The sequence below is a fragment of the Chiloscyllium plagiosum genome, chromosome 23 (assembly GCF_004010195.1).
Source record: "Chiloscyllium plagiosum isolate BGI_BamShark_2017 chromosome 23, ASM401019v2, whole genome shotgun sequence".
Classification (NCBI taxonomy): domain Eukaryota; kingdom Metazoa; phylum Chordata; class Chondrichthyes; order Orectolobiformes; family Hemiscylliidae; genus Chiloscyllium; species Chiloscyllium plagiosum.
In genome coordinates, this window is record NC_057732.1 from 38552754 (window position 1) to 38570492 (window position 17739).

Genomic DNA, 17739 nt, shown 5'->3' on the forward strand with positions numbered 1-17739 from the left:
CTTGGGTCATTAAGTCCAAAATGCCAAAAATACACTTCTACCTAACCAGACGAGTTTTACTGTACTAGGCCCATAGTGTTGAATGTTATGGCACTTCAAGGGCTCTTCCAAGGACTTTTTCTTAAACACGGAGGTTTCCCCACTCAACTACTCTCCCAATCAGTGCACTCCAGTTCCCCATCATGCTCTGGGTGAAAAAAAACCTCCTTCAAATCCATTCTAAACCACCTATCTTTCCCTTTGAAAGTGTGCCCATTGTTACTTACCATTCGACTAAAGTGAACAGCTGCTTCCTATTCACCTGTCCATGCCCCTCAATCTTATACACCTCTACAAGTTTCCCCCTCAAAATCCTCTACTCCAAAACATGAACTGAGCTTATCCAGTCTCTCTTCATAGCTAAAATTCATAGCAGTCCAGGCAACATCCTGGTGATTTCCTCTGCACTACTTCCAATGCAATCACATAATTACCACAGCATGGTGAACAGAACTGCAGGGCTTCAGCTTTGGACTAACTGAAGTTCTACATAGCTCCAACAGGATCTCCCTGCACTTATCTGTGCCTCAACTGATCACGGGAACATCCTGTATCCCATTAGCTTCTCCAGCCATCTTCAGAGGTCCATGGACAAGCACTCCAAAGTCCCTCTGTTCCTAGCAGTTTCCTTGTATTCTGCCATTGAGGATTCAATTTAGAAGAAGGAGAACCCCAAAGGTCATAATCTCTCATTGAATAGTTGAACTACATGCAAATTGGGATCATGCATATTAGATTAGAAAAATAAATGTGCAGCTCAGACAGCAGCATGGGACAGGTGGATTTTAGTTTGTAGGGCATTAGCACTAGTAGTGAGGTCTGTACCAATGGGACATTCTTCACTTGAACCAGGTGATTGATGTTCTTACCAGCTACAGAACCAGAAAAGTAGAGAAGATTTTAAACTAAATATTGGGGACAAGGGATCAAATTTAAGAAAATGTGATAAATCAAAGAGTAGAGCTACAGCAAGAGACAAAGGTAGTAATGTAGGAAATGATAAAAAGACTGAGACAGAATCAAATAGAGTGTACAAATATAAAAGTCAACTCACAGCCAAGTCTAGAATTTACAGAGAGAAATGAGAAAAAAGGCTGAATGCGAATATATTTGGGTTATTCCCCAACTTTGCTCACAGTTTCACTCGTCATGTTTCAACGAGTTGTAACTACTAACGATAAATCTATGCTAATCCATTCAACCCCTCATTTCTGAAAATGTTGATGGAATTCTCAACAAACCTGCTTTTAATGGAATACACTTCTGAAATGTACGCCTCAGTTTTCAGTCTTTCTGTTGGGTATATCGGAGATTAAACTGACTAGTGTCTTAAGACAATTCAGTAGTTCAGAGGTCACCGCATTTAAATCGATTGATACTTGTGAAAACCGTATACTAATATGAATGCAAAAGATCGAAAATAAAATCACAGAACAAAACAACAGCTGACATATGGTTAACCCTTTCCTCCACATTTAAGTAAATATTTTGAAACAAAATACCAAATATTCTGTCAGTACATCTTACCCACTCCCTTTCTTTACTATAAATTATATAATAAATAATAACATAATAAATGATATTTTACACTAAATTCATAAACAAGGAATTAGCAGTTCTCAAGAATTCCCAGAAGAATTGATTCTAAATTGTGATTGCGAATACATTTGAAGTTCTGGTCACCATTTCCCAAATTCTTCAGACATGGAGCAGATGTAGAGGACAGAAGATTCACAATATTTACTCCCTTGTTTAAAAATGGTGAACACCTTACACAAGCCAGTGAGACTCATATCAGTAGTGAAGAAGCCATTAGAAAAATTAATCCAGGACAAAACTAAGGGTGAGACACAATACATGTAGTTACCTTGGATGGAAGCTGGAGAAATGGGAAATCAGAACCTGAGTATGAAAAAGGAGATCACAGCAAAGCTCTGAGGTGATTGCCTGGTGAGTATTTCTCCCGTAATCTTTCTCCAAAGTTAGGAACTCTGATATTAAAAACATTTTTTTTTGAGTGTATCATACGGTTGGCTTTCTCATATTTAACTGACATCAATGGAAAGGAAATATGCCTCGTGAAACTCTCCCTTTTATAGCATTATCACAGAATCAAACTACAAAAGAGGTCGTCTGTATAGCTAAAAACATACTACCAACTACACTAGTCCCACTTTCCCGGACATGGCCCATAGGCTTGAAGGTTATGACACTAAGTGCTCATTCAAGTACTTTTTAAAGGTTGAAAGGAGATCTGCCTCAACTACCCTCCAAGGTAGTGCATTCCAAAACCACTACTACCATTCCCCTCCGGGTGAAAATGCATTTCTTCAAAACCATTTGCCTTCCACTGTTACTGACCCTTCAGCTGAAGGGAACAGCTGCTTTTTATTCACCCTGCTCACATCCATCATAATTTTATACACCTCGATCAGGTTCACCACCTCCACCCCCAACATCCCCAAATATTCTCTGCTCCAAAGTAAACAACCCAATCTTACCCAGCTTCTCTTCACAGCTGAAGTGTGCTAACCCAGACAACATCCTGGTGCATCTCCTTTCCACTGTCTCCAGTGCAATCACATCCTTCCCTCATGTGGTGACCAGAACTGCACACACTACTCCAGCTGTGGCCTAAATAAACTTCTGTACAGGTATCCAAAGATTCCTCGGAGCTTCCTAGTGTCGGCATTCATTTTGTACTCCCTTTTTACTTGTTCCAAAGTGCATCAATTCACGTTTATCAGCGTTAAATTTCCAAGGTATTTTCTCTTTTCTGGTACTTTGCAGGCCCTCTCTCTCTCTATACAAGGATGGCAGAAATTTAGAGACCTTCACCCACATCACTCGGCTACAGTTGCTTGCTCAGACAGAATAATTGGAAGCTTTCTTTCTGCTGGTGTTATTTTAATTTATCAACATTAGAGATTAAAATAGGCTCTAAAAAAACCTTCCACTTTCAATAGGGCACCAAATCTCTGAAAACATGCTCAGCCTATAAACATCTCCTCTTCACAAAGAGAAAGCGGGTTTGACTGAAAAGTTTGTTTTCCTGATTAGAATGGTAAAAACAGATAGCCTACTGTGACCTTGGAAAGAGTTTTGAATTGATTTTTGTTACTCCTGTCTGCAAGGTAATACTGTATTTGTTCATATTTTATCTAAAGGCTGCTAATTAGCCTCCAAACTATAATGCAGCAACCTGACACTATACAAAGACCAAAAAAATTGCTATCTAGGGACTTCTATAATTGCCAACATAAACCCAGGTAACTTGGTTCGTGACAAAACTAGAGGGTGAGGGTTGGTCTTTAGTGCAAATATAACAGTAGAAATTGAGAAAGTGGTGCAGAATTTCCAATGCAAATTGAATTACCAATTTACTTCTGGTCCAGGTTCCTGCAAGTCAGTTCAGGTGCAGAACACTTATCATCCACAGAAGGCAAATACCTAGTTAACACATTCAAAATGGCAAGTAAACTTATTACCTAGCAGATGACTGGAAATTTCCCATGGGTCTACAGGCCCCGGCAGTATTGGGAGCACCAAAGAAGCCCTTTAGCAGGCTCCTGGCAATTGAACAGGGCACACAAATACTTTTAGATCACAGTTTGGGAGAAGATTTGTAGCTCGGGTGCTCGTTATTGTGGTTCTGTTCGCCGAGCTGGGAATTTGTGTTGCAGACGTTTCGTCCCCTGTCTAGGTGACATCCTCAGTGCTTGGGAGCCTCCTGTGAAGTGCTTCTGTAATGTTTCCTCCAGCATTTATAGTGATTTGTATCTGCCGCTTCCGGTTGTCAGTTCCAGCTGTCCACTGCAGTGGCCGGTATATCGGGTCCAGGTCGATGTGTTTGTTGATAGAATCTGTGGATGAGTGCCATGCCTCTAGGAATTCCCTGGCTGTTCTCTGTTTGGCTTGTCCTATAAAAGTAGTGTTGTCCCAGTCGAACTCATGTTGCTTGTCATCGGAGTGTGTGGCTACTAAGGATAGCTGGTCATGTCGTTTCGTGGCTAGTTGACGTTCATGGATGCGGATCGTTAGCTGTTTTCCTGTTTGTCCTATGTAGTGTTTTGTGCAGTCCTTGCATGGGATTTTGTACACTACATTGGATTTGCTCATGCTGGGTATCAGGTCCTTCGTTCTGGTGAGTTGTTGTCTGAGAGAGGCTGTTGGTTTGTGTGCTGTTATGAGTCCTAGTGGTCACAGTAGTCTGGCTGTCAGTTCAGAAATGTTTTTGATGTATGGTAGTGTGGCTAGTCCTTTGGGTTGTGGCATGTCCTCATTCCGTTATCTTTCCCTTAGACATCTGTTGATGAAATTGCGGGGGTATCAGTTTTTGACGAATACATTGTATAGGTGGTGTTCTTCCTCTTTTTGCAGTTCTGGTGTACTGCAGTGTGTTGTGGCCCTTTTGAACAGTGTCTTGATGCAACTTTTTTTGTGTGTGTTGGGGTGGTTGCTAGAGGCATGGCACTCATCCACAGATTCAATCAATAAGCACATCAAGCTGGACCCAATATACCAGCCACTGCAGCGGACAGCTGGAACTGACAACTGGAAGCGGCAGATACAAATCACTATAAATGCTGAAGGAAACCTCACAGAAGCGCTTCACAGGAGGCTCCCAAGCACTGAGGATGTCACCTAGACAGGGCACGAAACGTCTGCAACACAAATTCCCAGCTCGGCGAACAAAACCCCCAAATTTTTATCATTTTGAATCTGGGCCAATATTCTCAAAGCTCACCATACTTACATGGTCAAAGCTGTGTTGTATGTTGCCCAGCAGAGATGTTTCCCATGCACAATCGTACCCCACTAGTTGTGCCGATTTCTCTTCTTCATTGTTTGAGAAAGTGTTTCAAAATTGAGGTTTCCACTCTCTCTTACTTCAAGAATATGCTGCAGATTTTTCAGTGATGGTGGAACTAGTATTAGGCATTTATCTTCAAGAGCACACCAAATTCACTAATCAGAGACCAAGTGATCAGTCATGTAAAAATTATTTATATCAGAGATCCTACTCTGATGGAAAATCCCTGTCTTATTTGTACTAATTCTAAGTTGCACTGTTTGCACAATTGGTGTTGCACTCAAATTGACAGTTGTCTGCTGTCCAGATTTTTGAATACTAAATTGAGACAACTTTAAGATAGAAGCATGGAAGAACTACAGAATCATAGAATTTCTACAGTTCTGGATTTAAGTTTGCTCGCTGAACTGCAGGGTTCGTTTTCAGAAGATTCGTCACCACACTAGGTAACATCATCAGTGAGCCTCCAAGGAAGCATTGGTGGTATGGCCCACTTCTTATTTAGGTGTTTAGGTTTCCTTGGGTTGATGTCATACCACCAGTGCTTCATCGGAGGTGACAAAATGTCTGAAATGACCCTTCCAGCTCAGCAAGCAAACTTACATCCAGAACCTCAACCTGAGCGACAAATCCTCTCAAAACTCACTAATTTCTACAGTGCAGATACAGGCCATTCAGCCCAAGTCAGCACCGATTCTGCAAAAAGCAACCCACCCAGACTCCGATCGTCTCCATAACCCTGCATTTATCATGATTAATCCAGATAGCCTGCACATTCCTGGACATTATGGGACAATTTAGCACAGCTAACCCACATCTTTGGACTGTGGGAGAAAAACAGCACCCGGCAGAAACCCATGTAGACATGGGAAGAATGCACAAACTCCATTCAGAAGACAGGCATCCAAGGCTAGCAATGAACCCGGTTTCTGGCGCTGTGAGGCAGTAGTACCACCGTACCACCTAAGATAGCATAAACCATCTTCCCAGTCAATAGTTAAACAGCAGTTTTAAATCAGAATTGTAACAATCCTGGTCCACAAAATGGGACCGAGTTTTATTTGTGCATTCACACTACAATTAAACAAGTCTTAGACAATTTGTCCTGTTCCATGGGTTTCACGTTAAAGTGGAAGCTATAAGTCACTTTCACATAAATACTTTAAAACCACATTACTATTCATTTGCATTTATATCTGATGAGGATATAAATGTTTAAATTCGGCAAAGGCAAAATTCAAGACAGCCAGTTCTAAATTTCAAGCTTGAATTCCAACCAGGAAAGAAAGCTTGGAATGTACCAAAAGCTATGGCAAGTAAGATACTTGTAATAGCAGCTGAATCAGTTTGAGAATTGGGTTATAGAAACATTAAAACCATTGTTCAATTCCCCACATTGCTTTTGGAGATGTCCAGTGGCACAATGAAAAACAGAACAAATGATCCTAAGTGTTAACCAACTTTCTCTCTGTACAGACGCTGCCAGACCCATTGTCATTTCCAGTAGCCACAGGCTTTTGTCATTCAAAAAAGATCTTCCTAACAATTGGACCTCTCTGACATGTTGGGAATGGGATTTTCCTTCCAATCATAAAGCACACATTGATTCTGCTTCTCTATAAACTTATCTTGAAGAAACAATGGAAATATGAATATCTGGCAACTTTCGTGGGATTCTATAGTATAAAGTTTCAATCTGCCATCACTTAGTTTTCACATTTTCCTACTCTTTTACAATATCCTTTCACTTGTTTCTTCATATGTATTCACTTTCTGTAAAGCGCTGCAGGATATTTAAGATGCTATACAAATGGAAGTTTTGTTGTAAGTACAACATATTGCGAATTCTACCACAACCAAGTCAGACATTCCACATCATTAGAGCCATATTTCCCCCAACTTATTCCCTTCAATTAACTAGTTACCCCCCAACTGCTGATCAGTGGAAACCTCTCCATTTAGAATATAATTAAGATTTCCTCTTGACCTTCTCTGGTCCACTGAATAAAAGTCCAATTTCTCGGGTGAGGCTCGCAAAAGCATTGGCATTTCCTTGTAAATCAGAATCCATTAATAAGTTAATTGGCAAGTTAGCAAACATACAAGTATCCACAAAATTATTCTGCTAGACCCAAATGTCCTGCTGAAAAGAAACAGATCCTCCCATTCTTGCAAACAAAAAGGAAAACATTTTCACACAAAGCAAAGCAAAATACAATGAATGCTAGAAATACTCAGCAGGTCTGCTACCATCAGTGCAGAGAGAAATAATTGACATTTCAAGTCTGTTACCTTTGAACAAGGCTGAACAAAGTTATAAATGGGACAGGTTTTCATCAATTGTAAAAGGGAAAGATGAGAACAAGAGGAGGGAAGGTCAGTGATAGGATAAAATGTAGGACAGCTTAAATGACCAAACTTTTCTCGTACAAAGCCAAAGTAAGCAGTACTGGGGACAAGAAAATAAACAATGAGTCTAGATTACACGTGAGTGGCAGAATAGCCGTCATTAAAATGAAAAGTAAAGATGATTAAGAAGTTAAGAGAAAACAAACTGGTTTAAAAAAAAACAAATGGAAGGCAAGGTTGGACTCAAGGTATCGAGCCTATTTGAAGATGTGGTGCTATTACTCAAGCTTGCATTGAACATCACTGGAATAGTGTAGCAAGGAAAAGACACAAAAGGTTAGAGGTGAATAAGTAGCAATTTGAAATAACAGGCAACAGGAAGCTCAGAGTCATGCTTCAAAATTGAACAGGTATGTTCTGTAAAGCTGACCCCCATGTCTGCACGTGGTTTCCTTCCACATTATGAGCAACTAATAAATACAATATACCTAAATTGAAAGTAAGAGTTGAATTGTTGCTTTACTTTCGGGCAGTGAGAAGAGAGAAAGTAAAAGGGAAAACATCACATCACCTGCACATGAATGGAAAGATGCTTCAGAAAAGAAAGGGAATATTCATTTTTACTGAGTGGTAGTCCATGGTGTCATGGAAGCGCAGTCCCTTCGGAATACTAAAAGGGAACAGGAAGGGAAGATAAGCTTGGCAAAGGCATCATACTGGAGGAGTAAAGTAATGGTAATGATCTACTGAATGGATACCGACGTCATTTCCCAAAGGGAAAGAGTAAGGAAGAGACCAGAAGTACATTAAATCTAACAGCCGCAATTGAGGGCCTTTCAACCATTGTTTTCTTTTGCCAGAGGAAGTGGGATTTTCATTGAAGGGAAATTTGAAGCATTATTCTGGAACAATGCATGGTCCAAGCAGATGCAACTGAGACAGAGAAACCAGAAGAACATTATTATCAAAAGCTGAATTACAGGATTAGTTAAAGCAACAGGAGTCTATCAGCTTACTGCGAATAGTTGTTGATAGCCTAGCCACAACGAGAGTAGTCAAAAAGGGATGAGAAGAATCAGAGGCCATATGAAGGTGGAGAAGGCATGGAAATTTGGAGCTAATTCAATGAAATTTTCCAGCCTCAAAGCAAAGCAGAAAGTCGCATTGGTAAAGTTATTAACATGTCAGAGAGGGAGGTGAGAAATGAGGTCTAAGTAGAGTTGGGGTAACGAACACGTTGATATCCAACAAAAAGGAGGGACAAAAGAGTACTCCTATGAACCCCTTTTATTTGGGGGAATTGAGTGGAATTTAAGGAGAAGTTGTTCAGAAAGCAGAGGAGCAACAGATGACTTTCATAGTAATAGAAGGAGTAGGCTATTTGGCCTGTTGAGCTTACTCTGCTATTTACTAAGATCATGGGCTGATCTATCCATCATCTCAGTCTCTCCTACCTGCATTATCCCCATAACCCTTAATTATCTGACCATGCAAAAACCCATCCAATTCTGTCTTGAATATATTTAATAAAGCTGTCTCTATTGCTTCCATGGACAGAGAATTCTATAGATTCACTACTCTGGGAAAAGCAGTTCCTCCTCATTTCTGTCCTAAATCTACTCCCTTAATCTTGAGGTAAGTCGCCCAGTTCAAGTCTCACCCACCAGCAGAAACAACTTGCCTCCCTCTCGCTTATCTATCCCTTTCATAATTTTATTTTTCTATACGATCCCCTCTCATTCTTCTAAATTCTAGTGAGTTCAGTCCCAGGCGGCTCAACCTCTCCTCAAAGGGTAACCCCTTCATCTCCAGAATCAATCTGGTGAACCTCCTCTGCACCACCTCCAAAGTCAGTATATCCTTCCTCAAGTATGGAGACAGAACTGCGCACAATACTCCAGTTGCGTCCTCAGCAACACCCTGTACAAATTCAGCAGAACCTTTCTGCTCTTAAATTCAATCCCTCTTGCAATGAAAGCCAGTATTCCATTTGCCTTCCTGATTATCTGTTTTCCCTGCAAATCAACTTTTAGCGATTCAAGTACGAGCACTCTTAAGTCCCTCTACACAACAGCATGCTGCAAACTTTCTCTATTTATATAATATTCTGACCTACTATTTTTACTTCCAAAGTGAATAACTTCACATTTACCAACATTGTACTCCATCTGCCAGACCCTTGTCCACTCATTCTTCTTTAAATATATATTTATTGAATTTTTTTTTATTGTACAAAAAAGAGAAGTTATACAAGTACAGAAAAGAGCAATATCACATTATATTACAGTAATGTTAATAAACTGCCTACTACTCTTCAAGATAGTCGTCTCATATTTGCTTAACATGAATTAGAATAAACTCTCTAGTGCCATATAGGCCCTGTAAAGGATCTTCAATTGCATCGCTTGTGCGTTATTGCAAATTGACATTTTCTTCACGCTCCCTTATATATCCCCCCATGTTTCCGATGAGATTGCTTCTCCAAACCCCCGATTCCAGATCTCATGGAGTCTCTCCATATCCCCTAAGGTGCTCCTTCTCTGTAGGCGATATATGGTACTAACCAAGAGAGCGCCCACATCTGAGCACTCTTCCTTCAATATCCGACTCGTAGGGCTGGGCCAAGAGCGTGGTTGTCTTCTGCATATAATCCCTAATCTGGAAGTATTAGAAGAGGTCCCTATTAGCGATCCCATATTTCTGACTTAATCGGTTAAAAGACATCAAGACCTCTCCCTCAAATAAATCTCCCAAACAGGAGATTCCCTTACCCTCCCATGCTCTAAAGCCAGAGTCCATTGACCCCGATCTAAATCCTGGAGCTCCCACTAATGGGGTGAACAGCTAAGTCTTAAGCAAATTGCCCTCACCCTGTGGCATTATCCTCCATACTTTCACCGTATTTATGATAATTGGGCTCTCAGTGCTCAGTCTTATCCATAAGGAGTAAGTTGTGAAGGGACATCTCACCTGCGAGGCCTCAACATTAAGTCATATTGACTTCGAGTTCTTACGCATCCATTCACCTACATATGATAGCAGGGTGCCTATTTGGTATCTTTTCAAATCTGGGAGGTCCACCAACCTCTCCACCCCCCAATATCCTGCAGTAGTTGCAACTTGGTAAATTTAATTATGGGACGCCTACGGCACCAAATAAATGATCCAAGCCAACCTGCAAACCTCAGCAGCACCTGTTTGGGTGATAACAATGGGAACATCCACATGGGATATAACAGCCGAGGCTGTTAACCAAGGCTATATGGCCTAACTATGATATGGTAGTCCCTCCCACCGCTGGAAGTACTGCTTTATTCTCCGAAACAACTGTATAAAGTTAGCTCTGTACAAGTGATGGAAGGTAGGGGTAATAAAAATTCCCAGAAAAAGAAAACCTTTTTGTGACCACCTGAAAGGAAACTCCATTCTGTCCTTCAACTTTGGTAGTTCCACCAATCTCCCCACTGACATGATTTCTGAATTTGCAAAATTTATCCTGTATCCCAAAAAACTGCCAAATAATTTATTTTGTATTAGTCAGGGTATGGACTTTTCCCGAGTTAGCCAAAAACAGAAGGACATCATCTGCATAAAAGAATAATTTTGTGTTCCCCAATTCCCACCTTTGGTGCCACTATTTCAGGATCCTTTCGGATGGCCCCCGCCACTGGTTCAAGTACCAAGCTAAACAGCAGCGGCGGCAAGAGGGGTCTCTCCCACACCAAAATTATTCAATTTAACCCCATCCATGAAAACCGCTGCCTTGGGGTCTCTGTGTAACACTGCCACCCACCTGGTGAAGACCCCTCCTAGACCAAGGCAATCTAGAACAGCAAAAAGATACGACCATTCCACCCAATCAAAAGCCTTTTCTGCATCCAGGGAGACCACCAAGCCCGAAATCAATCTCTGCTGACATATTTGCACTATGTTCAGTACCCACCTGATCTTGTTGGAAGAGCTGCGGCCTGTGATAAAACCGGTGTGGGCCTCTTTTATAATAACAGGCAGCACCTTTTCCAAACTCAGCCCCAACACCTTTGATAGAATTTTGATGTCCACATTTGACAATGAGATGGGTCTACATGACGCACAATTCTCGGGGTCTTTCCCTTTCTTTAAACTAAGGGAGATATTGGTCTCCCTAAGAGAAGGCAGAAGGCACTCCTGGCTATATAAATGACTACGCATCTCCAGAAGTGGTTCACGGGTACATGTCTGGACCGGGAGCCTTGTCACCTTGGAGCTGTCTTATTGCCTCTTGAACCTCCTGTATCGTCAGCGGTGCATTTAAAAGGGAGGCCTGATCTGCATTTATACTGGGGAGGTCCAGGTTTTCAAAAAAGGATTCCATTCTTGATACTCCATTCCCACAGCCCTCTGACCACTATAACTCAGCAATGAATTCCCAAAATCTGGCATTAATCTTTTTCAGCTCGCTAGTGACGTTGCCATTTCTTTTCCTAATAGACACAATGGACTGGGGAGCATTTTTCATCTTAGCAGGTAATCCAGGTATCTACCTGGCTGATCCCCATATTCAAACAGCCTTTGCTTTGCAAAGGAGACCTCTCTCTCCACCGCTTATGTGAACACTGAGTCCAAATCAACCCGGACAGCCATGACCTGCTATAATTTAATCACAGATGGTCTTTTATAATACGCCGACTTAGCTGCCTTCAGCCAGGTCTCAAGTTTCTGCTGCTGCTCTCCTCTCTGCCTCTTATTCGTTGTTGAGTATGAAATAATCAGACCCCTTAAGAATGCTTTGGTGATCTCCCAAAGCAATGATTTATTATTAGCCATACCCCACTCAACGTCTCAAAAAGCTCTGAACTCTCTTGTAATGTACTGTACAAAGTTGCCATCCTTCAACAGAAACGAATCCATGCACTAGTATCATGTGTCTAATTCCACTACCCTTGGTATTAATATCCAAATACATTGCTGCATGGTCCAAATTAGTTACGTTGCCAATCTTGAATGCCAACATCAAGTCCAAACAAACCGACAGAACAAAGAACATGTCAATTCATGTGCGGCACTTGTGCGGGTTGGAGTAAAAGGTAAAATCCCTCATATTAGGGTGGATACACCTCTATACATCCACCAGCCCCAACTCCTCACACAAGTCCACCAACTGTCTAGAGTGCAGGGGTGTACCCGACAGACCCCTTGGTATCCTATCTACCCAGGGTCCATGAGATGATTAAAATCTCCTCCTACATTTGTGTGGCACATCTCAAGAGCTATTAATTTAGAGACTGCGTCAACTAGAAATTTAAGAGGATGCAGCAGGGGACAGTAAACATTCAGGATGCCATACTTTTCTCTTTGCACCAGAGCCTTGAGAATGATGAACCATCCATACCCATCCTTGCTTTGATCTATCACCTGAAATGGGAAGTTCCTTCGTACCAGTATGGCCACTCCTCTGCTTCTGGAATTGAAGGAGGAGAAGAATGCCCTATCGTGCCCCCCTATCAGTTAAATGTGTCTCTTGCAACCCTTTCCTTCTGAAGAGTTGAAAGCACCTTTTTCCTTTTAATGGGTCTCCTTTATATTCCAGGTCCACCGCCTGAACAGATTACTAGCCATGACCACACACTACAGCCTGCGGTCCCCCAAAAGGAAGAAGCCAATTCAATGTGTGGCGAGTGGAAAAATTAAGGACTTTATCAAATCTAAAAAATTATTCCTACAAATACTACTAAAGCTAAGAAAACTAATCACTACTCCTAACTTAAACAAATAAACAGAAAAAACACAAATCACCAGAGTGTCAAATATGCTCTTCCCTTTCTGAATCCATGCTGTGTCTGCCTGATGGAACCCTTTCCATTAAGAAGTCTCACTTTTTCTTCTTTAATGAGAGCCTCCAGCATTTTCCTGACTACAGATGTTAAGCTAACTGGCCTATAGTTACACCTACACCCTTTTTTAAACAGTGAAGTGACATTCGCTGTCTTCTAGTCCACCAGGACCTGCCCAGAGTCCAGGGAATTGCTGTAAATGACCACAAACGCATCTATTATAACTTGCGCCATTTCTTTCAGCATTCTGGGATGCATTCCATCAGGACCAGGGGACTAATCTAACTTTCGACCCTTAAGCTTACTCAACACCAACCCATTAGTGATAACAATTGAATGGTGGTCCTCACCTCCCATTGTACACTTAACATCATTCTGTGGCATGTTAGATACATCTTCCACTATGAAGAGTGACAAAGTAGTTGTTCAAGGCCTCAGCCTTGGTCATGCTTCTGTTCAAGGCAGAAACAAGTCACCTCAGATCACCTTGCACATAACACCAAGTTTGGGAAAAAAAAACAGTAGATTATAACCTCTTTGCCGATTTTCTTCCATGTCATTTCCAAGTTCGTTTCTTTCTCATTTCCTTGAGCCGACGAAATCATCACACTGTTTGTCCCACCACTGAGTATTTCCATTATTTTCTGTTTATATCATATACAATACACAATTAACATTGCACTGTTGCTCTATAACTAGAAAATATTTGCTCAATGATTGAGGTCCCAAAGTCCTCTGCAGTAGAGAATCACAAAGATTTGTCTCGGAGTGGAGAACTTCCATGTGATCACAGTCTTAAAAGGCCTGCTCCTTACCCTGAGATTATGCCCCCTGGTTTTGGTTTATGTACATCTACACATCGAATCATACAACATGGAAACTGACCATTCGACCCAACTAGCCCAGGCCGACCATGTTGCCAAACTAAATTAGTCCCATTTGCCTGTTTTTTGCCCTAAGCCCTCTTAACATTTCCTATTCACGTATTTATCCAAATGTCTTTTAAATGGTGTAACTGCACTCTCAACCTCCACTTCCTCTGGCAATTCATTCCACACATGAGCCACTGTCTTTAAAAAAAGATGCCCCTCATGTCCTTTATCAAACTTCCTCCTCTCACCTTTTAAAAACAAACTCCCCCACCCAAGGGAAAAGATCCTTGCTATTCACCTTATCTTTGCTGCTCATGATTTTATAAACCTCTAAAATGTCACCCCTCAACCACCTCCTTCCAATGAAAAATGTCCCAGCCTATCCAGCTTCTCATGAGAATTCAAACCCTCCATTCCCAGTGACACCATAGTAAATCTTTTCTGAATCCTCTCTAATTTAATAACATTCTTCTAAGTGCTATATTATTTCAATTATGCAAATTACATTCAAAATTTTGATGTGAATACTGGCATTGCGCAAATTCAAATAAATATTTGAAACCTAAAGTAGATAGTTCTCATGTCACACCTCCATGGGAACAGTATGTAGGAAAACAAAATAAATGAATGGCCACCTGTCATTTTTAAATAGTTTGGGGCATCAAATACTGAAATTCAATACACTCAAGCTTCATTTTACAATTTTTTTTTTATTAGATTAGATTAGATTACAGTGTGGAAACAGGCCCTTCAGCCCAACAAGTCCACACCGACCCGCCGAAGCAAAACCCACCCCATACCCCTACATTTACCCCTTACCTAACCTACGGGCAATTTAGCATGGCCAATTCACCTGACCCTGCACATCTTTGGACTGTGGGAGGAAACCGGAGCACCCGGAGGAAACCCACGCAGACACGGGGAGAACGTGCAAACTCCACACAGTCAGTCGCCTGAGGCGGGAATTGAACCCGGGTCTCTGGCGCTGTGAGGCAGCAGTGCTAACCACTGTGCCACCGTGCCGCCCACAGGGGAATGGTTTTCAAAGGCCTGATAAATGATCTTGGATTGAGCAACAGTTCCTGTTCACAACTTTTGGCATGTGAAATTTTCATCCACAGAAGTATAATTCTAATATTATATACTCTCTAATGCAACAAGAAGTGTTGCTATGTATATACATCTGTGAAAGATTTTGTCAGATGGAGCTTTTTACACCCCAATATAATTTCTCCATAGTGATGCAGCACCTAATCATCAATGTTAAATGCATAAGTAATCAATCCTGCTTATATTTATACAAGATGTTTACTAATATACAGATAATTTGTTTCGTTATATCTTGGAAGAGATAACGAAAGGTGGAAGTTCCAGAACTTGTATTAGACCCACTCTATTCTCCTCTTAGTAAATGATGATTCTGGGAAACAAAAGCATAATTTCAAACATATGCATTTATCAGAGAGTAATTACTTTTGTTCATTTGTGCTCTGCAAGACATTGATCCAATTATGTCAACATGTCCAATCAATTTCATTTATCCATTTCACTTTTAAAATGGTATTCCTTCAACTACTTTAAATAAGATTCTGTCCTGACATTTCATTATGTCATTGAGACATTTCTGAATCACCAGACTGTCTTGAAGCTTTGCAATCATATATCCCAGCCCTCAAATTATGTGGTTAAAATGAAGTACGTCCAATAATAAAATATAATCTATTAATAGTTTCCCCAGTCGGGAAGAAAATTAATAAGACATTTTCCTTTTTACCATTTCAGAAATATGGTTTAAGACGAATTCTGTACATAATCCAGAGAAGCTCCACTTATTTGTAATGGTGTTTCGGACTTGCTGGGAGAACAGAGCCAGAAAAGGCTTGTACTAGCTGAATATGGTGTTAAACCCAGCTAAAAATTAACTTTCTTTACTCAACTTCCTTTAGACTGCCTTCCAAACATTGTTTTTAAATGACACTTCTAGAAAAGGACAAAATCACACGAAGCCAAAAATATGTTCAAAGAATCAATGACAGGTTCAATCTAAAATGCTGAATGACATAAATTTGCAAACATGAGTGAACAATGTGACTTGGATTATGGGCACAGAAAGTGTTCAATCTTGAATTTTAAACAGGTTTTAAAACATGTAATGATTATAAGATACACCTCTGCTCCAACCTTTCCTTATACATATGTAAAGCAGACTCCAAGCAGTGAGCACTATTTGATTCAATGCAGTTGAACATTAAGCAATAACTCCCCTCCCCACAAGTAATGGAAACATAACTTAAAACAAAATCTTGGGTTTATTTGTTTGAGTGGTACAAATCTCACTTGCAAAGCAAATCAGGTTATTTTAATCCAACACATTATTTTTGACAAATCTCATCTCAAAATGTTTCATAGTGCAACACTGATACTAGTGAAAATGTACACAGCTAAGGAGCAAAGATGTACTGGGGTCACACCATGGAGAAGGACATGTGTCATCTATTTAATCACAGTCGCTGAATTTACTTAAAGATTATATTATACTCATTCAGTTTACGATTGCAGAGTTATGAATTAAGAATTGGCAGTTACTGGTGCAACAGCAGATACACATTTCTTTCCTTTCAATTCCAGCTGTCTTTGACGCAGGAACAGAAATTTCAGTCAGAATCCTAAGTCATATAAAGAAAAAATTAAGCACCCACATTAACAAGATTGTTATCCATAGCTCATTATTGCCCAGAGATGCTAGATAACAATACATTTTCTGGGAAACCAGCAAAATCATCTGAACAAATTTTTGTAACCTTCATGGGATTGTAGGAATGAGCATTATGACATCAGCACGTTGAGATCTCACTCAAACAGTAATCTAATGAATAAGGAACAGTTATTCATAGCATGACATTTTCAGGAATTTACATTTTGGAAGCTGTACTTATTTAAGTTCAAAAAGAAAAAAGTCTGGGATTGTCCAGACTGCAAGATGTTTAAACAAATTAAATGAGCAAAAACATATATTTCACTGGTTACCTGGATGTCAACATGCTGGCAAATGTGCCAAATTTTACACACACACCTTCCACATGGAACTCCCCTGTGATCCAGTCATCTTTTAATATATTTTTTTAAAAATCAACAATTCCACTAAGTAATCAGCCCCAGCTCTGATCTACTCACATTCCACCAATCGTAACTGTGGAACAGGTCCGTTCAGGGAATGCTGGGGTCACATTTGTAGATGGGGTGGCTGGTCTGATGTAGTCCACTGTCACATTAACCTAATGAACAAGAGAAAAAAAAGACTCCGATCAGCTTGAAGCATATCAAATTAATCTAGTTTCTGTCAAAAGCATGGTGCCAAATTTGGCAAATACATGGTCAATAACAATGAGAAGGATAATGGCAAATGCGTGAGATCTAATCAGAAAATATTTCATTTCGAGAAATCAGTCAATATCTGATCAAGATGAACGGATATTCAAGTCAGGGGGCACTTCATCCAACCAGGTATTTTGAGAATGATAAGCCAATGTAAAACACTGACAGGTCACAAACAAACAATATTAATTTGTTAAAGAATGCCAGCTATTAAAGAACTTGCTATCATAGCAAGAGAAAAGCAATTTTCTCTTTGGGCTACAGCATTAAATCTAGAGTTGGGCCATTCAGGTCAATTGCCTACCCACGTCCAAATACAGCCAGGATCCATTTAAATCTGCTATTCAAGAGCAAGTTCAGTGAACGTTGAGTTATTAAGTGTCAATGCCCTTCTGAGGGTTTGGTCCCGAGCCACCATTTAACTGTTTTATTTTATTGAGCTCAGAATTAAAGTATGATAAGGAAGTAAAACAAGTTT

At 40.4% G+C, this 17739-nt stretch overlaps 1 protein-coding gene across 2 annotated transcripts in view; it reads right to left on the minus strand.

The window, feature by feature from the left end:
• Window positions 1-17739, minus strand: part of snd1 (staphylococcal nuclease and tudor domain containing 1) — an 854179-nt gene that overhangs the window by 711272 nt on the left and 125168 nt on the right. For both annotated transcript variants that reach the window (XM_043713955.1, XM_043713956.1), the window contains exon 12: window positions 17061-17161. In XM_043713955.1, coding sequence (XP_043569890.1) covers window positions 17061-17161 — 101 coding nt within the window. The remainder of the gene's footprint in view (window positions 1-17060; window positions 17162-17739) is intronic.